This window comes from Psammomys obesus, unplaced genomic scaffold, assembly GCF_907164565.1.
Source record: "Psammomys obesus unplaced genomic scaffold, mPsaObe1.curated_primary_1811, whole genome shotgun sequence".
Classification (NCBI taxonomy): Eukaryota; Metazoa; Chordata; class Mammalia; order Rodentia; family Muridae; genus Psammomys; species Psammomys obesus.
Window position 1 is genome coordinate 29,067,089 of NW_026596079.1, and position 26,036 is coordinate 29,093,124.

A 26,036-nucleotide genomic window follows, 5' to 3' on the forward strand; every position below is an offset into this window, starting at 1 on the left:
AAAGAAGTTCAACCATTCACCAAGGACATTTGCTCATTGGTGTTCATAGCAGGTTTATTCCTAACAGCCAGACTCTAGAAACAGCCTGGAAGTCCCTCAACCGAAGAATGAATACAGAAATTGTGGTACTCTTACATGAAGGGAATATCACTCAGCTATTACAAACAAGGAAATCATGACACTTGCAGGCAAATGGATGGAACTAGAAAAAAATTATCCTTAGTGAGGTATCCCAGAAGCAAAAAAACACATGGTATATACTCAACTATAAGTGGTTATTAGATGTAGAATATAGGAAAAATATACTAAAATCTACAGACCTAAAGAAGCTAAACAACAAGGAGGACCCTAGGGAAGATGCTTAATTCTCATTCAGAAGGGAAAACAGGATAGACACCAGAAGCCATAGAAGAGAGAGGACAGGATGGGAGCCTACCACAAATGGTCTCTGAAAGACAACACCCAGCAGGGGATCAATGCAGATGCAGAGATTCACAGGCAGTCTTTAGACAGAGCTCAGGGAGTCTTATGGAAAAATTGAAAAACAAAAGGACCCAGAAGGGACAGGAGCCCAGCAAGGAGACCAACAAAGCCCAAGAAAAAAGCAGAGCCTAGCAGGAACTGCAGAGACTGAGGCATCAACCGAAGACCAAGCATGCATAGAGAGGATATAGAACTCCTGTTCTGATGTAGCCTATAAACAGCTCACTCTTCCTGTGGGTTCCCCAAGGGGAGAAGAAACACTTACTGATAGGAACTCAGGTGCCTGCTCCTTGATCACTGGTGGAGGGACCTAGCCGGCCAGCAGAGGAAGAGGATTTAGCCAGTCCTAATGATAGGCTAGGGTCAGATAGTACCAGAGGAGGTTTTTCCCTATAAGTGGACAAGGGGAGAGCTATAGGGGAGGAAAAGGAGAAGGAGTGGGACTGGGAGGAGATGAAAAAAGGGGCTATAACTGAGATACAAAGTGAATAAATTGTAAACAATAATAATATTAGTGAAAAATATATTTTATTATAAGATAAAAATATAATAACACTAATAAATAATTTATTCAAACCATATAACCATGGCAAAATGGGGCTAATTTTGAATCTAAGTCATTAAAGTCTCAAGCCTGAGTAATAAATAAAATTAACAATATTTTTCATGTAAAATATTTCTTATAATTTATGCTTCTAGGTAATGTATATACTGTAGATCATCTACACACAAACACACTTTAGGTCTCTATCAGCAAACAAAGGTTCTAACAAATCAGATCGAGAAACAAAATAGGTTCAAATGGCCATTGTTTCTTCTCTAAGCAGAGGATGCATGGTTTTATATGGTACTCTACAGATACATGCTCTCCATAGTTCAGAGTGGTCCAGAAGATGAACAGATTTCTACTTGAGTCACTAGAATTAAGAAAGAGCTCTTTCCTGAAAGGTGATCTAATTTCAGAAAAACCAAATACCTTGCTACGTTGGTTTTAAAGTTTTGATTTGTTATCTTATCCTTTGTAAACTTACTGGGATTTTAGGAATGTACAGAATTAACAGCACACAAAAGGTTATTACCCTTTGAATACATTTAGATATCACTGAAGTGCAATTCATTACAAAGATATAGAGAGCAGTTTTTGTGTCTCTAGCTTTGAGCACATTGCTAAAATTCTATGAAGAAGCCTCTCCTTATGGCTGGTTGATTGTAAACACTCAACTTTCATTTTTATTATTTCACATATTGTTAATTTAACCTGCTTCTTTCTCTTCTTGACAGTTTCAGTTTTTCATTAGTATGTTTTTAATTTAATTTTTAATGTTTAAGCACTTAAAATAAAGCAGTATATTCTTTTTCATCTTGTTGTCTTCATCTTACACTGTTCCCAGAAATCAATATTTTAAAATCTTATTTATAGACAATAATGGCTTGCTGTTTTTTTGCCTCTTTATTTAAAATATTTGAACATTGAAATCCACCCTAAATTATGGTATAGAGTCAATAATTAGATAAAGTAGAAAACCCAAGGCAAATATTTCTAAAATATATATTTAAAGTACCGACTTGTTTGATTCTGTAATATTTTTGCAGGTTCTCTAGTTTAATATCTTGAGAAATCTCAGTTCCATATTTCCTCAAATTTGCCACCTAAAATGGGCAACCCACGGGATCAGCAGTTCTGTATACTCTTTTATGGAAATGTGTTAAGCTGAGAAAAGTTGTATGACTCAAATATATATTATATGAGTTGGTAGATTTTAACTACTGTATTATTTTTAAAAAACACAGTATTTGTTATTGAATTTCTTGAAAGAAAGGCACGTGGATTATTGGGAGGAAAGGATCATTCAAAATGTTTAAAGGCAAAAGTAAAGAAGATACCATTAATAGCTAAATCTCTACATAAAATATCAGTTTACCCAATTTATCCGATATCCACATTGTTAAGTGATCTCTTGAAGATATTTTGCATTTTAATACTCTTTTTTATCCTAATTTTCTATGAAAACTACTATAAACTCCCACAGGTAGGAGTGTTCTCCAGAGCAGCAGCTCTGTCTTCCCTTCAGTCACTTGAGGAACATGTTGGTCCACTACAGCACAAATCCTTTCTGCACCAAACCTTTTGTTAGGATCTGCGTAAAAGACGAAGCAGTCATACCCCATAAACAAGATGATTTGGAAAAGGTAATGCCTTCTGTTAAACTGTGCTTCAATATTCTGCTTCTGCTACAGCTGAATGCGGTGCATCTGCAACAAACAACGAAGGGATTCTGCTTTCTCCAAATTACCCACTGAACTACGAAAACAACCACGAATGCATTTACAGTCTCCAGGTCCAAGCAGGAAAGGGCATCAACATCTCAGCCAGAACATTTCATTTAGCCCAGGGAGATGTTCTTAAGGTAAGTGGACCACTGTGCTGAATGTTGATCATTAAGTATTCTCCCCTAAATACGTTTACATTAAACAGTACATATAATAAATTACAAGTTCATTCAGCCTTTAATAAATAGCATTCCTGCTGTTATTTTAAACAGAATGTTTTGCCTCCAGTGCTTCTCATGATAAGGAATCATAAATTTTATAATATTTAAGTATTTGTTTCCAATATAAAATACCTTATTCAATAAATATTAGGTATTAAAATAACATAGGAATTATTATTTCATTAAGAAAAAGCATAATGGGGGGGCTGGAGTGATGTCTCAGTGATTAAGAGCACTGTCAGCTCTTCCAAAGGACCTGGGTTCAATTCCCAGCACCTACATAGCAGCTCACAACTGTCTGTAATGCCCATTCCAAGGGATCTGACAACTTCACACTAATGCACATAAAATAATTTTTTTTAAAGATCTTAAAAGAAGAAGAAAAAGCATAATGGTAACTTGTCTCATATCACAAGTTTTGCTATTGTTAATAAGTGATGGCTTCTGTATTAACTTTGATATCTACTGAGTAAAATTATTTCTTCTAACTGATATCTACTAAGTGACATTATGTTATTTTACTATGTAAAAACTTTAAAACCTTTGGTACAAGTCACTTCTGTATATATTTGAACGTAACAAATCAATGTCTATAAATCAGAAAAAATACTTTATTCATAATATTTAGTATTGTTTACAAAGAAATATTGCTATAATGAAATGTCGTTTTAAAGAACACATATAACATGTCTTTCAATAAAATTCTTGAATAGTTAACAATTTGATTTTTACAATGCAAATGTTTTTGTATATACAGCTTAAAACAAAATATAAGTTATCATTCATATTATATATAAGATCCTATAATATATATTATACATATAATATTATAAAATATTACTTCTATAAAATTATATTAAATATTTTAAAGAATGATTCATGTTTTTTAATCCACAACATTTTCTTAAGGAGGACAAGGAACTAAAAATATTTGCAGTTTTACAAAATTTGAAGCAAAGAGTCACGTCCCATGTTGATGTTGACAGCAGAAGGATTTTGTGAAAGCTGTGACTATTAACTTTTTTTTAATCATATCATTTGATAGGAGATGGCAGTTTTCTAACACAAGCAATGTGTAAGAATTGTAAAGATTTAGGGAAACAGTTTTGAAGTACAATAAACGTATATAATACAGATTTTAATTAGGGTTAATAAATTCATTCCAGATTTGTTTGTGCCCAGCGTAAGCTCACTATATAAAAACTTTCCAGTTCCAATTTACTGTTCAGATTTTTTCGTTTAAATTATTTATATTTTCTGGCTGGCAGGATAGCTCAGATTGCGTTCATCATTCATGCGGCCATCAGTCCGCTTCTCAGCACCTCAAATACATAATACTTGCTATCCTAAAATTAACTGAGTGCTTTTACATAGACTTGAGGTAGTGATTTATTTTAAGCTAGTGGAGAAATACGTTGATGCATGATGAGGTATGTCAACGTAGCCATGAGGCAACATCACACAAGTAGCACTAATGATGTGTTTGTGAGATAAATGTCCTCATACCTACCAATCTTGGTTACCACAACCCCTTACTAAAATAATCTCCCCATGTCCCTTTGTAATTCTTCAAATTTATCCATTACATTTGCATACCAGATGAAGCTTATTGTTTGGAAAAAAAAAGTGTATCTTACATAAAAGATGATGTCTTTTAAAAGCAGAATATTCATCTTTTGGGACAGGTGCTGGTGGGGAAAGACTCAGTTTTCTTTTTAGACTGCCTACTGAGAGTTTGACCATACTCCAGTGAGAATATGGATAACACAAATTGCACCTGTTTTTTGTTTTTTGTTTTTTTTTTTTCCTACTTTTTCTTCTTTTAGGAGAGGTGGGAAGAAGATTCTAAAGGTCAGGGGATAGACGTAGGAGCACTGGGAAATGAATGTGCTTGGGTTCGTGATGCAAAATTACTGGAAAGTCAATAAAAATATTATGAAAAAAATCAGAATATTTCTAATGTGTTTCTTGGAGTGCTTTTATCACTAAAGTCTTCTATATTTTGAAGTCTCATATATCTGTCATATGTTTTATTTTAAGAAGTCCAAGGCCCAGTATTGAGTGACTACCTGAGAGGACAAGGTGAAGAGAGATGAGGAACACAAAGAAAGCTACAGGCATTAGGGTGATGCAGCTACTAAACTATCATTTGACAGTGGCATGCATGGACCAGTGTATTTGGGCATCAGCACGCTCCTGCTGTCTAAAATGCACATCTTATTTATATCTACCAGTTCTTAGTGCCAAATTATTTTCTTGTTTCAACCTAATAACTACCTGTTGTCTATTCAGTATATGGCAGAATCATTCCAGATGCCATGCGAATGACTCATGACCACTTGCTTCACTAGTCAATCATAACTGTTTTTTTTTTTTTTTCTTTCTTTCTTTCTATTTTATGGAGCGTGTCATCAGCTTTAAACTTTGCTGCCTTCCTGGAAAAGCCAGGAAAATATCTTGTCTCTTTAAAAACAAACAAATAAAAAAACAAAACAATATATATTTCAGTCTATCATAACGCAACCCAATTGGTTAAAATGGAAGGTTCTGTCTTAGAAAGCTAAATGAGAACTTACCTGTTCTTAACTTGATGAATATAGGTTTCTTTGGATCTGACTGGAATACATTCTGCTGTTTGTTCTTCTCATTGGTCACAGGCAATGGCAGGAAAACTGATAGCTTCTTCGCTTGCCCTCACTTGTAAAATGTACTAACACATAATTTATTTATTTCCAGTAACTTTTACAGAAAGTCTTTAATATTCTTAGGATTAAACAACCATAAATGAATGTGCACTGTCTGATGATAGAATAACAATCAGACTCTGTTTTTAGGTTTGTTTCTGTTTTTATATAATGACTGAGTACTTTGTTTATATAAAAGTATGTAACAGAGATTGTGAGGCAATCTTTTGCTTTATTTATTTATCACAACTTGAATGGTATTTTAAATCACATTTCTTAATGCAAAATGTAAACTAAGTGAATGATTATGACTTCCTAAAACATGTAATAAAAAGGGTAATGTAAATGATTCCTGTTTTCCAATCATAAAGAACTGGAAGACAGGATAAATTTCTTTCTTACTCAATTTATTTCTTTTACTTCATTTATTTATTTTTTGATTGAAATAGGGTCTTTCTGGTTGCCCTAGAAGTCACTGTGTAGACCTGGCCTGCCTCAAACTCACAAAACTCAGCCTGTCTTTGCCTCTGAAATGCTGGTTGTTATACAAGGCCTGTGCCACTATGCTTGGCTGTCTTCTACTTTTGTAGTGTTGTATGTGTGTGTGTGGATACATGTTCACATGCATTAACATGCATATGTAGACCCACATATATGCGTATGTGTGTATATGCCAAAGGTCAGTGCCTGTGCCGGTATCAACTTTGCTATCATTTATTTTTTGTTGTTGTTTTTAATTTAATTTAATTTTTTTCTTATCAGTTACATTTTATTAACTCTGTATCCCAGCTGTATCCCACTCCCTCATTCCCTCCCAATCCCACCTTCCCTCCCTCATCTCCACTGTGCCCCTTTTCCAAGTCCACTGATGGGGGGGACCTCCTCCCCATTCATCCGATCCTGTTTTATCAGGTATCTTCAGGACTGGCTGCAAAGCCCTCCTCTGTGGCCTAACAGGACTGCTCCTCCCTTGGGTGGGGGGAGGTCAAAGAGCCAGCCATTGAGTTTCTGTTAGAAATAGTCCTTGTTCCCATCACTATGGGAAACCAATTGGTTACTGAGCTACCACAAGCTACATCTGAGCAGAGGTTCTAGGTTATATCCATACATGGTCCTTGGTTGCATGTCAGTCTCAGAAAAGACCCTGTGCCCAGATATATTAGGTCCTTGTGGAGCTCTTATTCTTTCCCCATCATACTAACTCCCCTTCTTTCATATGATTCCCTGTACTCTGCCGAAGGTTTGGTCATGAGTCTTTGTATCTGCTTTGAAAACACTGCTAGTTAGAGTCTTTCAGATGCGCTCAGTAGACTCCTGTCATACGTTCAATGCACATCCCATCTGTCTTTCTAAATGAGGATTGATCATCTTACCCCATATCCGCTCTCTTGATTATCTTTTTTAGGTGTATAGATTTCATTATGTTTGTCATATCTTATAGGTCTATGTAAGTGAGTATATACCGTGTTTGTCTTTCTCCTTCTGGGATATTTCACTCAGAATGATCTTTTCTAGATCCCACCATTTGCCTGCAAATTTTATGATTTCCTCCTTTTTGATTGCTGAGTAGTATTCCATTGTTTAAAAATACCACAATTTCTGTACCCATTCCTCCGTTGATGGGCTATCATTTATTTTTACAAATATAGTATTTTATTATTTTTGAGAATTTCTTGCAAAGTATTTTGATCATATTTGCCTCTCCTCTTTGATTTGCATGCCATCTATTTTGTTTCTTCCACACCCTGAAAAATTGGTCTCCTCTTATTTTTCTGTTTTTAATAGGTAACTGATTTTCATTTGTTCAGACTATGTATTCATTGATCTGAAGCATAGTTAACCTACTAAAAGATACACCTTTAAAGAAAACTGAATCCCCCTAGTCCAGGCACTATCAACTGCCTATAGTTCCTATGCTATGTATGGAATGTCTGAATGTTTTGGCTTGTGCTCACTTAGACTAACACAGAAAATGAACATTGATATGATTTCTAAAATAAACCTTTAAGAATAATTTAATCTTCACAGAAGTTATTATGTGTACAATGTCTTAGCGAAAATTTTATGTCATGGTTTCCCAAATCCACATGTAATGATTTAACTTTTATATTGGCCATATTACAATACCATGGAAAACTGCCAGTACTACACAAAAAGTCTGGCCTTACTTGCTTTTTCATTCATTAAGTAGCCATAGCTAGAAATGGGCTGTATCTTGGCTAGGATACCACAATTATTTCAAATGTCTTGAAAATATTTTTATTTCTTATTTAATGACTACACTTAGTTTGATAAATTCACTGCTAATGTAACTTACCAAATATTAAGGTTACAGTAAAATCGTATTCACATATAACATTTTCCTCTTATTAACAAAAATATTTTTTCTTAATCTTTGATTAATCTTCAGTTGTAATAAATATTTACACGTAAAAAATTGTCAAAAGCAATGAAAATGTTCTATAAGAATTAATGTTGCAAAGAATTTGTACTAATGAATATGGTATATTTTATTACTTCTCTGAAACCAGTTATAAGAAAGCAGAGCCTACCATCAAATTGGGCTTGACACCTGCTGTCTTACTTGTTTGTTTGCTTTTTGAAAGAGATGAGGGGTCTAGAGTCTCTTGTTTGCCTGGAATGGCCTTGAGCACTTGTTCAAGTGATCCTCCTGCGTCAGACCCCTGGGTACCTGGGATTACAAACATGTCCCTAACTGTAGCTGGCATCTGGTTTTGTAAATAAAATATTGTTGGAAGAAAGCCATATTCACTCATTTACATATTGTCTGCTTTTTTGCTGCAAGAACAAGACAAAATAAGAGGTACGAAGAACACTAAGGGCCCAACAGGCCTTAAATATTTATCTAAGCTTTTCCATAAAAGTTTGTTAAACTTTTGAAAACAAGAATTACTTAAAAAAATGGTTGTAACTTGGACACACTCACTCAAAAAATTTTAAAGCAGGCTGTAAAACATTTTGTTCCACACAAGTAATCTCTTAGGTTTATCACACATATTTGCCAACATTGCATGCTGGTCATTAAAAATCCTTTGTTACCTATTTATTCAGTAGCACTCCAAAGGCCGTGGTAATTCCTGCCACCACACCAGACCTCACAAATGCTGTATTTACTCTCTTCCTTGTTGGTCAGGAAGACGAAATAACTTGTCATTAGTTATATAACATTAATGTTCCATTGAAAATATAACCCATTCTGTCATCAGAAATCTTGAACAATAAACCCCTTATTGTGCCCCAGTTTTCTTATTGGAATATAATACTTCATATCATTGGGCTAACTAACTGAATTCAAACAAAACTGAATCTCTTTTCTGTTTTATATTATCTTTGGGACAAATATTAGATTTAGGATAGAAAATTTTCATGATTGCCATTAGAAAAATTATTTTTCCTTTTACATTCAAAGTTTGGCAACTAATTCACCATATGTAGAGAACATGTTTACACTTCCAAATTGCTCAATTAAAAAATAAACATGACCGAGAGTGAAATTCTAGTTTCAGCAAAATAAGTTCTTTGGAGGTTCCAAATGTGATTGAAGGGTGCATTCAGACAATTTTGTTTTATTATTTTAGGTTTACTTTTGACTTTTTGATTCAATTTACACCTTACTTGCTAAATTCTTTTCTAAATTTATTTATTATTTATTACAATTTATTCACTTTCTATCCCAGCTGTAGCTCCCTCCCTCATTCCCTCCCAATCCCACCCTCCCTCCCAGGCTCCTCCCCAAGTCCACTGATAGGGAGGTCCTCCTCCCCTTCCATCTGACCCTAGTTTATCAGGTCTCATCAGAACTGGCTGTTTTGTCCTCCTCTGTGGCCTGGCAAGGCTGCTCCCTGCTCAGGGGGTATGGTAGTCAAAGAGCAGGTCATTGAGTTCATGTCAGAAACAGTCCCTTTTCCCCTTACTAGGGAAACCACATGGAGACTGAATAGTCTATGGGCTAAATTCTTCAGAATATGAGCTGAAGAGGTCACTCTGTGGTTAAGCACACCTGTTACGCTTGCAGGAGCTGCAGCTACCACAACCTGTGACTCCAGTACTAGAGTATCAGACACCATCTTCTGACCTCTTTGGACACCAGGCATATAATGATGCATATACATACATGAAGGCAAATAAATTTTTTTAAAAGTTAAGTTTAAAAATCCTTAAAAATGGAAGCAGAAGTCTTCTAATACAAAATGTATCTGGTGACTCACAGCATGAGCATTCAGAGATGTTGGACAGACTGCCATGATGAGGCTTGACCTGATTTAAGAAGGGAGGAATGCATACAGCGCCTGATTTCCGGCCGTGATTAAACTGGGTATTGAACCAGAACGAGATCAGGGTCTAGTTATTGCTTGTGTCACATTGGCAAAGGAACTGAAATTGTTAAGCAAATGGAAGTCTGGACAGACAATTTCATAGACATAAAGTTATTAGATATTTCTCAAAACAATGTAAGAAAAACCATTATTTTTATGATTAGGCCCTATTAAGTAAAATACACACTTAAACATTTTGATTTTATTTAAAATAGGAATACAATGGCTAATGATCGGAAAAAATGTTCGATCTGTCTCTTTCTGATCAGAACCAATCTCACCAACACTTTGTAGTTGGGTTACTTTTGTGTGACAGGTGCATTTGCCTTGGTTTGTTTTCTTAGTTGTAAGTTTATCTTCATGCTTAATTTAAGAGCAATTTGTTTTTGGTTGCTCTGCTTTACCTTCTTGCTTTTATGTTTTCATGGAAATATATATTAGTATGTTTTGAACACTTTTATTTTTAAGTTCAACGACATCAACTGATTACTATAACACTCTCCTTAAAAAATCTTTTCTAATGGGGAAGGGATGGGGAAGGGGCTACAATGGGATACAAAGTGAATAAACCATAATTAATAAAATTAAATTAAACTAAATAATCTTTTCTAATCCAACAATTCCTTTTCAATTTGATTTATTTGGCTTGTGAGTACTACTTAAATTTCATACATGGATTGATCAAGTTTCTTTCCATGAAGTTTTCACCCCATTTTCTTTCTATCTCCCTATCTTTCTATTGTCTACCTATCTTCTATAGAATAAAATACTTTATTCTATAATTATGTATTCTCATGATGTTTACCATGTTATGTACATATCTAGCACAGAGTTGAAGTTGTGGTGGGTTACTTGATAATCAATTAAATTATGAAGTTTGAAGATGATAAAAATCCTTAAAGCAAAAGGTTGGTGATGTCTATTTTTCTATTACAAAGTGTTTAGGTTTTTCATTATTATGCAATTTTAGAAAACAATATTAGAACAGTTTTGCAAATAAATTAATAAATCTCAAAAAAATGGTTTTTCATTTAAGTCAATTAGTTGTTTAGTTGGTTGGTTTTACCTTTTGACACTGGGTCATTTAATCCAGCCTGTCCTTGAGCTCTGCAATCATTGAGGCTGGCCTTACATTTCTGATCTCATGGCCCTAGTGTAACTATTTACCTTTTCTTTACGATGTATTGGGCACTTTTGACAAATTGTAAGTTCTTGCACATGATCAAGGAGTTAATTCAGTCTGAAAAAACAAATACTTATATATTATAATATCCTACATACCAATTAAATTTTGATGTTTGATAGAATTAGGGGATATTAAAGGAAAATATTTGTGACTATATTGACAATATTTCCAAAATGAAGATTTGCAGAACCTCTGAGCAAGGTGGTTTAAGTGTGAGTGGCTGTAATAGGATATATTACTATGTAATATGTAGCATCATTAATGTAACATGTTCGAAGAAGACTGAAAATATTGAACATTAAAAACTCACAGAGTTCTATTTTGCAGTAGGCAATATGCCTCTAGGGATCTGTTACCATTGTTCATTATTGTCCTTAAGAAATGAAAAGTTGACTTTTATAGAGTCAACGAACCAAATGAAATTCTGGTCAAAATAAATTTCAACATTTGTTTTAGTTTTACTTAAGACAGATAAACTCTTGCTGATAACTAAAATAGGAAGTAATTTATATGATTTGTCTTCCCCTGGGGTCCAAGTGGTCTCCTGATAATTTCAGGGCTTCTACATGATACCAATGACTTAGAAGATGTATATGTTCTCTGTAAATGACAGAGAAGACTTATAAGAAATGGAGGCCACTGTTACTTATTCATAGGTCTTCAACTCTGCTGGCTTGAATTTCAAATGGCTTCATTCCCATTTTCTCTCTCTCATTTTCATGTTCTCTACCATGAAAATTTAAAATGTAAATGAGCCAGCTATAAGAACCCACAGAGTGCATAGAAGGCTATAAAGTGCATTTGTCCCAGTTACAGAGAGCAGGAAGGTCCTTGCTATCAAAGGATTCAGAATTTCTGTATAGAAACGATTAGGTTAATGAGGTAAGAATAGAATTTGTTAAGGGTCTGGAAATTTCAGAAGTCTGTATTTGTATATAACGCAAATTAAAACTTTCCTTTGTTTTCTTTATAGCCTTTAAGCCTCGTTTGGCAGCAAGAACATTTATAACCTAAATCCGAGTGGGTGATGCTCACATTTATCCCAAATCTCAGGAGGCAGGCAAATATCTGTGAATTTAAGGCCAAACATGCTGTAAAAATAAAACAAGCAAGCAAAACCTTAAACAAAATTTCAAAAATTAAAACCTTCAAAAGCTAGAAATGAATAAATTCAATCTTCAGTAAATTCATTAGCTGAAATAAAAACCAAGCTTTCATTAACACAGGCAACATGTTAAAATTTGAGGGACTACTTTAAGAAAAACTTTAAATTTGAGTATATTTTCTAATTATTGAAGAATCTTAAGAGTATAACTGGTGGACCTTCTCTCTTAGAAAAAGACTTTTAATAGTTACACCAATGATTTTACAATTTACGGTGTGAATAAAAGATACCAAAAGACCGTGGTCACTGCAGACAACCTAGTGGTTAGTAAGGTAATTGCATTGGAAGATGGTTTAAAATACAATGGAAAGACGCAGCCATAAGTTCCATAGGAGAAAATGACAATATAATTTAGGATGATGATGAAAAACTAGATAACTCAGGTTGAGGAAAAAATATACAATTGAAACATAAGGAACCCAAATCTCCAGGGACTCTCTAAGATTAAAAAAAAACAAAAAAAAAAAAATCTTAAATCTATAGATAGAGTACTGCAAGCATGTTACAGTGAAACTACCAAACTCTCTACTCCATAGGTTTAATGAGGATCAGACTGCTAAGCCTCTCTCCTGTGGGACCTCAGATAGAGAATGGTAGAAAAGCGAGCAGGTTTTGTATGACATAGGTTGGGGTCTTTAGGCTACTCCAGACTATTCATATTGACTGAGAACTAAATGTCCTTGCAAATTAGTTAATCTCTGAGCCAGGTAAAAGAAAGTTCTCCCTTAGGGGAAACTGCCGTGGGAGAGATCTGCTTTTCTGATGTACAGAAACCTACCTTTAGGCTTGTTTATCCAAAAACATACCTCTTGTTTACTTGATACAAATCCTTCTGTTTAGGACAATGTCACAACCCTGGCATCTGTGTTAGACCTAACAGGAGATATGTGCTGTTTTCACTAAATCAGAAATACAAATAAAACTTCAGAAAAAAAGAAAACTTTACATGACTTTTTCAGATTTATGATACTTTAATATTAAAACCTCACAAATACTAATTATAAAATTAAAATTCTATGCAAGTATTTTTAAATTATATGATACAAGCATTTTTAAATTATAAGACACCTTCTGCCTAAGCGTTTTAGTTAATTTGTTATTACAATAATAATAATTGCTATCACCAAGTAAAATTATAGAAGAAAGAGTTTATTTGATGCACAGTTTTGGAGGGTAAGTCTATTATCATTATGGTCAGGAGCATAACAGTAGGCAGTCAGGCATTACCGGATAGCTCACATCTTGAAATACAACTGTAAGGCAGAGAGATGAGTTGGGGGACTGCGAATTGTGTAATTTAAAAACTTACAGTTAGCACTCAATGATACTTTTCCTCCAAAAAGGCCACAACTCCTAATTCCTCTCCAACAATTCCACCACTGAGGACCAAGCATTCAAATGTATGAGTCAGTATTGTCTTCTCTCATTCAGACAACCATATTGTGTCATTTTAAATCCAACATAGCACAAGAAAAATGTTTCATACATATAAACATGCCTAATAAGCTCATCATATTTCATAACCTCGTTAAGAGAAGAACACATAGGAATCTGACACAGTAAATCTTCTAAAGCATTCATGATGGAAGGATGTTAAGTTTATAGATTTTATCACATAATATTTCTCATTTTTTATGTCTATAATCAATATACTTTAAATTTATTATTTTAATTTTATTTCTTTCTGATAGTTTTATATATTTGATTCTTGAGATTGATCCCAGGAATTTATGCATAGTACACAAACATTCTACCTGTAATCCACATCCCTTTCCTTAACTTAATTATTGTTTGTTTGGTTTTATGCATCAGGGTTTCTCTGTGTAACCCTGGCTGTTCTCAACTAGATGTGTAGCATAGACTAACATAGAACTTAGAGATCTGCATACCTCTGCCTCCCAAGTGCTAGGATTAAAGGTGTGCAACACCAATACAGAACATTAAATTAATATTTTTAAAATATAAGAAATGGAACAAGGGAGCTGGAGAGATGGCTCAGAGGTTAAGAACACTGGCTGCTCTTCCAGAGGTCATGAGTTCAATTCCCAGCAAGCACATGGTGGCTCACAACCATGAAATCAGGTGCCCTCTTCTGGCGTGCGGGTGTATATGCAAAACACAACATTGTATACAGAATAAATAAATATTAAAAAAAATGAAACAAGTCAACATAAAGGATTAAATTAATTTTTTTCTTTTTTTTTAATTTTTTTTTTTTCTTTTTAGTTACATTTTGTTAACTCTGTGTCCCAGCTGTATCCCGCTCCTTCATTCCCTCCCCAACCCCACACTCCCTCCCTGGTCTCCTCCCTGCCCCTTTCCAAGTCCACTGATAGGGGAGGACCTCCTCCCCTTTCATCTGACCCTGTTTTATCAGGTATCTTCAGGGCTGGCTGCAAAGTCCTCCTCTGTGGCCTAACAGACTGCTCCTCCCCGGGGGGGGGGGGGGGTGGTGGTGGTCAAACAGCCTGCCCTTGAGATCCTGTTAGAAATAGTCCGTGTTCCCCTTACTTTGGAAAACTACTTGGTTACTGAGCTACCACGGGCCACATCCGAGCAGAAGTTCTAGGTTATATCCATAGATGGTCCTTGGTTGAGTGTCAGTCTCAGAAAAGACCCTGTGCCCGGATATGTTTGGTCCTTGTAGAGCTCCTATCCTTTCCATATCATACTAACTTCCCTTCTTTCATGATTCCCTGCACTCTGCCGAGGGTTTGGTTATGAGTCTTAGTGTCTGCTTTGAAACACTGCTAGGTAGAGTCTTTCAGATGCCTTTTGTGGTAGACTCCTGTCATAAGTTCAATGCACATCCCATTTGTCTTTCTAAATGAGGATTAATCACCTTCGCCTGTGTCCACTTTCTTGATTATCTTCTTTAGGTGTGTAGATTTCATTATGTTTATCATATCTTGTAGGTCTATATAAGCGAGTATATACCAAGTTTGTCTTTCTCCTTCTGGGATACTTCACTCAGAATGATCTTTTCTAGATCCCACCACTTGCCTGCAAATTTCATGATTTCCTCCTTTTTGATTGCTGAGTAGTATTCCATTGTGTAAAAATACCACAATTTCTGTATCCATTCCTCCGTTGATGGACATCTGGGTTGTTTCCAAGTTCTGGCTATTACAAATAAAGCTGCTACGAACATGGTTGAACAAATGTCCTTGTTGTGTACTTCAGCAAATTTTGGGTATATACCTAGGAGTGGTATAGCTGGGTCTTGAGGTAGCACTACTCCTAGTTGTCGGAGAAAGCGCCAGATTGACTTCCAAAGTGGTTGAACCAGTTTACATTCCCACCAGCAATGGAGGAGGGTTCCCTTTTCTCCACAACCTCTCCAGCATGTGCTATCACTTGAGTTTTTCATCTTGGCCATTCTGATGGGTGTAAGGTGAAATCTCAGGGTCGTTTTGATTTGCATTTCCCTAATGGCTAATGAGGTTGAGCATTTCTTCAAGTGTTTCTCTGCCATTCGATGTTCCTCTTTCGAGAATTCTCTGTTTAGCTCTGTTCCCCATTTTTTAAGTGGATTACTTGGTTTGTTGCTTTTCTGCTTCTTTAGTTCTTTATATATACTGGATATTAGCCCTCTGTCAGATAAAGGGTTGGTGAAGATTCTTTCCCAATCTGTAGGCTGTCTATTTGTTTTGATGACAGTGTCTTTTGCTTTACAGAAGCTTTTCAGTTTCATGAGGTCCCATTTATTGATTGTTGCTCTTAGAGCCTGTGCTGTTGGTATTCTGTTCAGGAAGTTGTCTCCTGTGCCAATGAGTTCTAGGCTGTTTCCCACTTTTTTTTCCAACTGATTTAGAGTATCTGGTTTTATGTTGAGGTCCTTGATCCACTTGGACTTTAGTTTTGTGCAGGGTGATAAATATGGATCTATTTTCATTTTTCTGCATGTAGACATCCAGTTGGTCCAGCACCATTTGTTGAAGATGCTGTCTTTTTTCCATTGAATGGATTTGGCTTCTTTGTCAAATATTGAGTATTCATAGGTGTGTGGGTTTATTTCTGGGTCTTCTATGCGATTCCATTGATCCTCCTTTCTGTTTCTATGCCAATACCATGCAGTTTTTATTACTGTTGCCCTGTAGTACAGCTTGAGATCGGGAATGGAGATACCTCCAGATGATCTGTTGTTGTACAGGATCGTTTTGGAGATTCTGGGTGTTTTGTTTCTCCATATGAAGCTGAGAATCTTTTTTTCAAGGTCTGTAAAGAATTGAGTTGATATTTTGATGGGAATTGCATTGAATCTGTAGATTGCTTTTGGCAGGATGGCCATTTTCACAATGTTAATCCTACCAATCCATGAGCACGGGAGATCTTTCCATCTTCTGAGATCTTCTTCAATTTCTTTCTTCAAAGACTTGAAGTTTTTCTCAAACAGGTCTTTCACTTGCTTGGTTAGAGTCACACCAAGGTACTTTATGTTATTAGTGGCTATTGTGAAGGGTGTTGTTTCCCTAATATCTTTCTCAGCCTTTTTGTCTTTGGTATACAAGAGGGCTTCTGATTTTTTTGAGTTGATTTTGTATCCTGCCACTTTGCTGAAGGTGTTAATCAGCTGAAGAAGTTCTCTGGTTGAATCTTTGGGGTCGCTCATGTATACTATCATATCATCTGCAAATAGTGACACTTTGACCTCTTCCTTTCCGATTTGTATCCCCTTGATCTCCTTTAGTTGTCTTATTGCTCTGGCTAGGACTTCAAGTACAATGTTAAAGAGATATGGAGAGAGTGGGCAGCCTTGTCTTGTCCCTGATTTCAGTGGGATTGATTTAAGTTTCTCTCCATTGAGTTTGATGTTGGCTATAGGCTTGCTGTATATTGCCTTTACTATCTTTAGGTATGTGCCTTGCATCCCTGATCTCTCCAAGACTTTAAACATAAATGGGTGTTGGACTTTATCAAATGCTTTTTCAGCATCTAAGGAGATGATCATGTGGTTTTTCTCCTTCAGTTTGTTTATGTGGTGGATTACATTGATGGATTTCCATATGTTGAACCGACCTTGCATGCCTGGGATGAAGCCTACTTGGTCGTGGTGGATGATATCGTTGATGTGTTCTTGGATTCGGTTTGCAAGTATTTTATTGAGTATTTTTGCATCAATGTTCATAAGAGAGATAGGTCTGAAGTTCTCTTTTTTGTTGGATCTTTGTGTGGTTTAGGTATCAAAGTGACTATGGCTTCATAGAATGAGTTTGGTAGTGTTCCTTCTGTTTCTATTTTATGGAATAGTTTGAGAAGAATTGGTATTAGTACTTCTTTGAAGGTCTTGTAGAATTCTGCGCTGAAGCCATCTGGTCCAGGGCTTTTTTTGGAGGGGAGACTGTGAATGACTGCTTCAATTTCCTTGGGGGATATAGGACTATTCAGATTTTCTACCTGATCTTGACTTAATTTTGGTAGATGGAATCTGTCAAGAAAGTTATCCATTTCATTTAGATTTTCAAATTTTGTGCCATATAGGCTTTTGTAGTATGACCTAATAATCGTTTGGATTTCCTCAGTGTCTGTAGTTATGTCCCCATTTTCCTTTCTGATTTTGCTGATTTGTATGGTTTCTCTCTGCTTTTTAGTTAGTTTGGCTAAGGGTTTGTCTATCTTGTTGATTTTCTCAAAGAACCAGCTTTTTGTTTCATTGATTCTTTGGATAATTTTATTTGTTTCTAATTGATTGATTTCTGCCCTTAGTTTGATTATTTCCAGCCTTCTGCTACTCTTGGGTGTATCTGCTTCTTTTTTTTTCTAGGTTTTTCAGTTGGGCCATTAAGTTGTTTGTATGTGATGTTACGGATTTCTTCTTGTAGGCACTTAGTGCTATAAATTTTCCTCTGAGCACTGCTTTCAATGTGTCCCATAAATTTGGGTATGTTGTGCCTTCATTTTCATTGAATTCTAGAAAGTCTTTAATTTCTTTCTTTATTTCTTCCTTGACCCAGCTGTCATTGAGTAGTAGGTTGTTCAGTTTCCATGTGCGTGTCGGCTTTTTGTTGTTTCTGTTGTTGTTGATGTCCAGCTTTAGTCCATGGTGGTCAGATAGTATACAAGGGATTATTTCAATCCTTTTGTATCTGTTGAGGCTTGCTTTGTGACCAACTATATGGTCTATTTTGGAGAAGGTTCCATGTGGTACTGAAAAGAAGGTGTAGTCTTTTGAGTTTGGGTGAAAAGATCTGTAGACGTCTATTAGGTCCATTTGATTTAGGGATTCTGTGAGTGCTTTTATTTCCCTATTTGGTGTCTGTCTGGTTGATCTGTCCCTTGATGAGAGTGGGGTGTTGAAGTCTCCCACTATTAAGGTATTAGGATCAATGTATGATTTAAGCTTTAATATTGTTTCATTTACGAATGTAGGTACTCTTGTATTTGGGGCATAGATATTCAAAATTGTGATGTCCTCTTGTTGGATTTTTCCTTTGATGAGAATATAGTGGCCCTCCTTATCTTTTTTTATTAACTTCGGATGAAAGTCTATTTTATTAGATATTAGGATGGCTACTCCAGCTTGTTTTCTGGAACCATTTGCTTGAAAAACATTTTTCCAGCCCTTTACTCTGAGGTAGTGTTTATCTTTGTTGCATAGGTGTGTTTCTTGGATGCAACAGAATGTTGGGTCTTGTTTCTGTAACCATTCTGTTAGCCTGTGTCTTTTTATTGGTGAGTTGAGTCCATTAATATTGATAGATAATATTGACCAATGCATGTTAGTTCCTTTTGTAATGGAGTCGATGATCTTACCTTGTTTCATTGCTTGTTTTCTTTTCACTTTTGTTGGGATATTATCTGTATGCCCTGTTTTCTTGGGTGAATTCGTTTTCGTTGGATTGGAGTTTTCCTTCTAGTATCTTCTGTAGGGTTGGTTTGCTGTATAGATATTGCGTAAATTTAGTTTTGTCATGGAATATTTTGTTTTCTCCATCTATGTTGATTGAAAGCTTTGCAGGGTATAGTAGTCTGGGTTGACATTTGTGATCTCTTAGAGTCTCCATGATGCTTGCCCAGGCCCTTCTGGCTTTCCTAGTTTCTGATGAGAAGTCTGGTGTGATTCTGATAGGTCTACCTTCATATGTTACTTGGCCTTTTTCCCTTGCTGCTTTTAATATCTTTTCTTTGTTCTGTAGATTTAGTGTTTTGACTATGATGTGACGTGATGTGTTTCTTTTCTGGTCTAGTCTATTTGGTGTTCTGTAGGCCTCTTGTATATTTAAGGACATCTCTTTCTTTAAGTTGGGAAAATTTTCTTCTATGATTTTCTTGAAAATATTTTCTGGACCTTGGAGCCTGGAGTCTTCTTTTTCATCAATTCCTATTATTCTTAGATTTTGTCTTTTCATAGCATCCTTGATTTCTTGGATATTTTGTGATTGGAATTTTTCTGATTTTACTTTTTCTTTGAGAGAAGTATCAATTTCTGCAAGTGTGTCTTCAGCTCCAGAGATTCTCTCTTCCATCTCTTGTATTCTGTTGGTGATGCTTACTTTTGTGGTTCCTGATCTTTTCTCAAAGTTCTCCAGCTCAAGAGTTTTCTCATTTTGTGTTTTCTTTATTGATTCTAATTCTGTTTTCATGCCTTGCACCATTTCTTCCATGTGTTTGAATTTGGATTCCTGTCTCTCTACGATGGATTCTATTTCTTTGTTCATTTCCTTTTTGTATGCCACTAATTTTTTCTCTACTTGTGCCTCTATTTGTTTGGCTATGTTTGCCTGTGTTTCTTTAAGGGTTTTGTCTATTTCTTCTTTCTTTATCTCCAATTGACTGGCCAACTCTTTGAAAGATTTGTTCATTTCCTCCTTATGAGCCTCAAATAATTGAGCAAGCATGGCTTTAAGGTCATTTTCCTGTGCTTCTGATGAATTGGAGTATCCGTCGATTTTGGGGTTTGCTGGTGAAGTCATGATGTCCTGGTTTATGTTGGAAGTGTTCTTTCGCCTACCCCTGGCCATTGGCTTATCTGAGACCTTCCCTGTTTGTTTTTGGATTCTGCCGATCAGACTGGTACTGTTTCTCTCTCGAGTCTGGAGAATTCTTCAGGAAGTTGAGAGAGGTCCCGTGTCCTTAGCGTGTGCTGAGGACTAGCTGTACCTGTGGGAGGAAAGTACGCAGGCGCAAACAGAGGCAAATGCAAGCGTGCCTGCGTGTGTATGTGTGTGTGTGTGTGTGTGTGTGTGTAAGTGGGCGTGGGCGTGTGTCTCAAGGGACAGAGTGATGGCTAATGTTGAACCCTTGAGTGTGTGGGAGGGGCTCTGCAATGTATATGTCGCAGGTGCTAGTGATGATCGCAGCGCGATTTCTGGCATTAACTGCCTTAACTCCTCAATTAGACCCACAGAGCAGGAACTTCAATGTTCCAAGTGCCCCTCTGTTTCCCAAAGTGGGTATATGCGTGGGAGGGGGTTCGATGCCTGGCTTCTGTTTTAGCAGGACCCAGGATCAGTGGAGCTGCAGATTCTCAAGGGTTCACTCACTTACAGGCAGGTCACTTGGCAGAGAATGGGGTATCTGGGCTCTCTGCTCTCTGGTTTGGCCCTGCTTCTTTGATGTGCTCCGCCAGTTCCGTGCTGTTGTCACTGCCAGGTTATGAGGTCTTGCTGCAGCTGGAGATTTCAGGGTGGTCATGTCAGTGGGAATCGGGGTAACCAGCCTTTCTGTTCTCTGGTTTGGCCCTGTTTAGTCTTAAACTGGAGGGCTGATGTGCCCCGCCAGCTCAGTGCTGCTCCACCGCCAGGTTAGAAAGTCCCGCTGTAACTGGAGACTGGGTTGCTAGTCCAGATGCTTTCTGGGAAGTCCTGGGGTCTCTTCACTGTGCTCTCCAAGCTTTGGAGGCCCAGTGCCTGGTGTGTCTAGCTTGTATGGCATTTCTGTCTGGTTTTGGTGAGTATATAGCGTATTCTCTGTCACTGTGGGATTGGGCGGGCCGTACCGTCAGTGATGGCGCTCCTGCGGAGCTAGTATGGCGTCTAGCAGACTCGGGCCCTGGGAGGATGGTGCAGCCGCCGCGCGAATCTGGGGCTCCAAGACACAGTACTGCTGGCCTTTGCCGATAAAGGGCTTGGGGCTCCGCCTCAGTGGCTGCAGGCCCCAGGCAGTTAGGTCTGCGCTGAGAAAGGCGAGTCCGCTGTGCCGAGGAGGAGGGAGGTCTGGGGGAGGGGAGTGCCGAGAGATCAAAGGATCGTTTCTCACCTTCCCCAAACAAGTCCCTGGGTGACCCGAGACCAAGGTTTTCACCTCCTGCGATGTTCCCTGTTGTTTAGAAAGTCTCTCCGTTGTTTCCCTGGCTTCAGAAGTTCTTCCACTCATCAACTCAGAACTTTATCTCTTCCACAGCTCGGAAACTGTGTGTGCTAGCCGCCATCTTGGCTCCGCCCCCCCAAGGATTAAATTATAAAAATTGTACTGATCAAAATTATAATTTTCCTGGATTGGTTCTGAGAAAGGTGCGTTTGGTTAACTGAGAAAGTAGCAAAACCAACCAACCAACCAACCAACAAACAAAACTTCTACTAACCATGTAAACTAATCTTAAATGATATTTTAAACTTTAAATTATGTGTCATAACCAAGTATTATTGCCTTAGAAATAAGTTTAGGTGTACATTAGGCATTTTTTTAGAGAGTTAAAAAAAACATTCTACTAATTTTTGGAAGTTAAGAATTATTCAGCTGGAGTCTAACTTTTTGTTCTGTGAAACTCGTTTATTTTAGTTGTTCTTCAGTAATACCCACTTAGGAACAATGCAGACAGTTCATGCTCTTTGTAGATGTATGTACATACTTGGGAGATGGCTATTTGGGCCCCACTTATATTTTAAATTTAAATATATTTTTACAGATTTATGATGGAAAAGATAAAACAACACACCTGTTGGGTGCATTCACCGGGGCATCAATGAGAGGGCTGACCCTCAGCAGCACTTCCAATCAGCTCTGGCTAGAGTTTAATTCTGACTCTGAAGGGACAGATGAAGGCTTCCAACTTGTCTACACCAGTAAGTATTTTGTTGTTGTTGTTTTGGGACAGGGCTTTTATATGTATCTTTGGCTGTCCTGGACTAAAACTGTAGACCAGGCTAGCCTTGAACTCACAGAGATCCAACTGCCTTTGCCTCCTTATTGCAGGGTTAAAGGTGTGCACCACTATACCTGGCCACAGTATTTTTTTTTAATTATCAATAATTTTTCTTAATTATTGCTTTTGAGGTTCACAATGTCTGTAGCTCTATATTCATACATGAAGTAAACAATTTTCTTGTGTATGAAAAATTTTCTATCTCATTCTCCATCTATAACTATTCTCATCTATGTCTATATATTTATTCTATTTGTATCTATATAGTTTATTTTTCAGTTGTGCTGTCTTCACTTAGATTTTGGTGTTTATTCTTTCATACTCCCTACCCCAAAAACCCTATAGCACATTTTAAGACATGATTTAAACCTGAACATCAAATGAACTATTGAACTTCAATATAAAACTCAAACATTCATCTACTGATGCTTACCCTAACTCTCTCAGCCAAAGATTGTATTTTAATACTTTAGTGCTTTAATATTTTAATATTCTAATGCTTTAAAATGTATTACTACTATAAGGCTTATCAAATTGCCTCATCTTTAAACTTCATTGCAATCAAATTATGCATGAATTTTCAAGATATCATTACACATATTAGTTGAAAATTAACCAAACTTTGGGCACAGTGCAGGGAATCTTATGAAAGAAGGGGGAGATAGTAAGACATGGAGGGGATAGGAGCTCCACAAGGACAGCAACAGAACCAAAAAATCTGGGCCCAGGGTCTTTTCTGAGACTGATAATCCAACCAAGGACCATTCATGGATATAACCTAGAACCTCTGCTCAGATGTAGCCCAGTCTCCAAGTGGGAACCCTAGTAATGGGAACAGGGACTGTCTCTGGCATGAACTCAGTGGCTGGCTCTTTGATCACCTCCCCCTGATGGGGGGGGGGACAGCCTTAACAGGCCACAGAGGAGGACAATGTAGCCAGTCCTGATGAGACCTGATAAGTCAGGGTCAGATGGAGGGGGAGGAAGACCTTTCTTTATCAGTGGACTTGGAGAAGGGCATGGGAGGAGATGAGGGAGGAAGTGTGAGATTGGGAGGAAATGAGGGAGGGAGCTACAGCTGGGATACAAGGTGAATAAACTGTAATTAATATAAAAAATAAAAATTTAATAAAAAAGAAAATTATACCTTCTACATAAAAATTAATGTAGTGTGAATACTGACTGAATAAAACATTTGATATCATAATAGGTTACAAACAGGATACTCTGGAGTTGTGATTCCCTGGTTCACTGACCCTTGAATCCTCTGAGTATTTAGACCAACCTCAAACTGGTAACTTCCTGTACTGGCAAGTTTTATCTCAACTTGTCATAAGCTAGTCATTAGAGAGGAGGATACACAAATGAGGAAATGCCTCAATAATAAAAGGCTATAGGCTGAGGGCATTTTCTTAATTAGTGATTGATAGAGAAGGGTTCATTCCATTGTGGGTGGTGCCATCCCTGGGCTGGTGGTCTTGGGTTCTATAAGAAAGCAGGCTGGGAAAATCATGGGGGCAAGCCAGGAAGCAGCACCCCTCCATGGCCTCTGCATCAGCTCCTGCCTCCAGGTTCCTGCCTGCTGTTACCTCCTGGCTGATGAAAGGAAGAGGCTCCTATTGTTTGCTGCTTAGCCTTGAGGGGACAGGCCCCTCTGCTAATTTCCCAATGGCAAGAGATTATGTCCCTCTTTGACTTGCAACCTCTAGACCAGTGTTTTCCCTTTCTACAGCAGCTACAAAACCGTGGACGCCTCTGCATTCCAATGCAGCCAAAACCTGCTTGTTCTCTTCCGTGAATACCATATGCCCCAGAGTTAACACACCTGTAGGCTTGAGTGCTGAGTCTTTAATTGTTTTTTCCTTTTCATTTTTTTTATTTATTATAATTTATTCGCTTTGTATTTCACCTGTAGCCCCCTTTCTTTTCACCTCCCAACCCCAACCTCCCTCCCTCCTCTTCTCTTATGCCTCTCCCCAAGTTGGGGGCAGTCTTACCAGGCCACAGAGAAAGAGCAGTGATCTCTGAATATTTTCTTGGTACATGGCCAAATTCACCACAATAAAAGCAATGGGTATTTTGATGTCTGAGACCTCTAGCTATGACTTGTCCTATGATATTGGCATGATACTTTGGAAAGCCTATATTAGTTGTGTCTCTTATCCATTCGTCTATTGAGACTGCTTATGCTTTTAACTGTCTAATTACTCTCTTACATTCAGTATTTGAATTCTCAAATGCCAAGGTCTCTATCACACCTGTCTGGCAACCAAGGTTCAGACAGCTTTGTTTACAGCTGAAGCCAATATCTGTAAGAAGTCTATGAAGGATTTTCCAGAGCCTTGTATTATCTTAATAAATGAAGTAGAACATTTCCTGGGCTCATCAACCATATCCCAAACTCTTAAAGCTGCCAAGGACATAGTTCCAAAACATCAGCAGCAGCTCGGATTTGTTCTTGTAAGTCAACACAAGGCCCTTCACCAAGCAGTTGATCTTTATCTCCTTTAATATTTTTTGTTTTTCTATATTTGTGGCTTCATTCCTCCAGCATGATACCCGTTGTAACTGTTGACCCGCATCTAGCACAGCTGACTCCAATCCCTTTCAATTTTAGAGAATAAGTCTGTTTTGTGTAGCCCAGTAACTTAATATTTCTTTAAGGCATGGGGAATGCAACCCATACAATACAGTGGACTCTTTAAAACACTTCAGATCTAGTATTTTTATTGGCTGCCCTGTGATCTCATCATAAGCATGACCACCATCTTTAGCAGGCATATGCTGCACAAAGACTGGAAAAGCTGTAGGTGCCTGCAGAGTCCCAGGCAACAATGCTAAGGGCATGCTTGGCTCAAGATGAACCCTTTTATCCTGTAAGCTCTCCTGATCTTCCCAGCCCCTTGCCTCATGTGGTGGCTCCTCCTATCTGGCAGTGAAAGGGCGTGGAGCAGGGTGGGGAGGCAATCTGTCTTACAGCCTAGTTGACTTCATTCACCCTTTCATCCTGTGGGAAATTCCCATGCTCAGTTACCAGGTGTAAACCCTTTTGTTCTCCCATTACCAGCAGTGCTATTTGCTTCCCAAGTGCTTCAACCTCTACCTGCAAATTCTCCATTTGCACAGCCAACTCTGAATTCCTTTTCAAAATGAGAGAATTGAGTGACACTTCTGTTTTTCCTATTCCATCCAGCTATATTTTTCTCAAACCTCTTCATAGACATTGTAACTTTTCTAATTTGTCAGTCATTTAAGGTGGAACACAGGAAGAAGACAAATCAAAACCAGAAAATCTCCTCTGGGAGCAACCACTGGAAAGAACCCAGTGGTAACAGCTGCAGCCACTTTGTAGACATTGTGAAACAGGTTTTTTATTATTATTTTGTTTTTATTTATTCTTATTTTTTTAATTTTTATTTTTTATATGAATTACAGTTTATTTACTTTATATCACAGCTATAGCCCTCTCCCTCATTCCCTCCCAAACCCACCCTCTCTCCCTTGTCTCATCCCTGCCCCTCTCTAAGTCCCACTGGTAGGGGAGGGCCTCCTCCCCTTCCATCTGACCCTAGCTTATAGGTCTCATAAGAACTGGTTGCAGTGTC

At 37.4% G+C, this 26,036-nt stretch overlaps 1 protein-coding gene across 1 annotated transcript in view; it reads left to right on the forward strand.

Moving 5' to 3' along the window:
- The window catches only part of Csmd3 (CUB and Sushi multiple domains 3), a gene marked incomplete at its 5' end in the record, with an annotated part of 1,006,505 nt that overhangs the window by 604,796 nt on the left and 375,673 nt on the right, over nt 1-26,036 (forward strand). The window contains 2 exons of the mRNA XM_055626685.1: nt 2,722-2,891; nt 22,195-22,351. Coding sequence (XP_055482660.1) covers nt 2,722-2,891; nt 22,195-22,351 — 327 coding nt within the window. The remainder of the gene's footprint in view (nt 1-2,721; nt 2,892-22,194; nt 22,352-26,036) is intronic.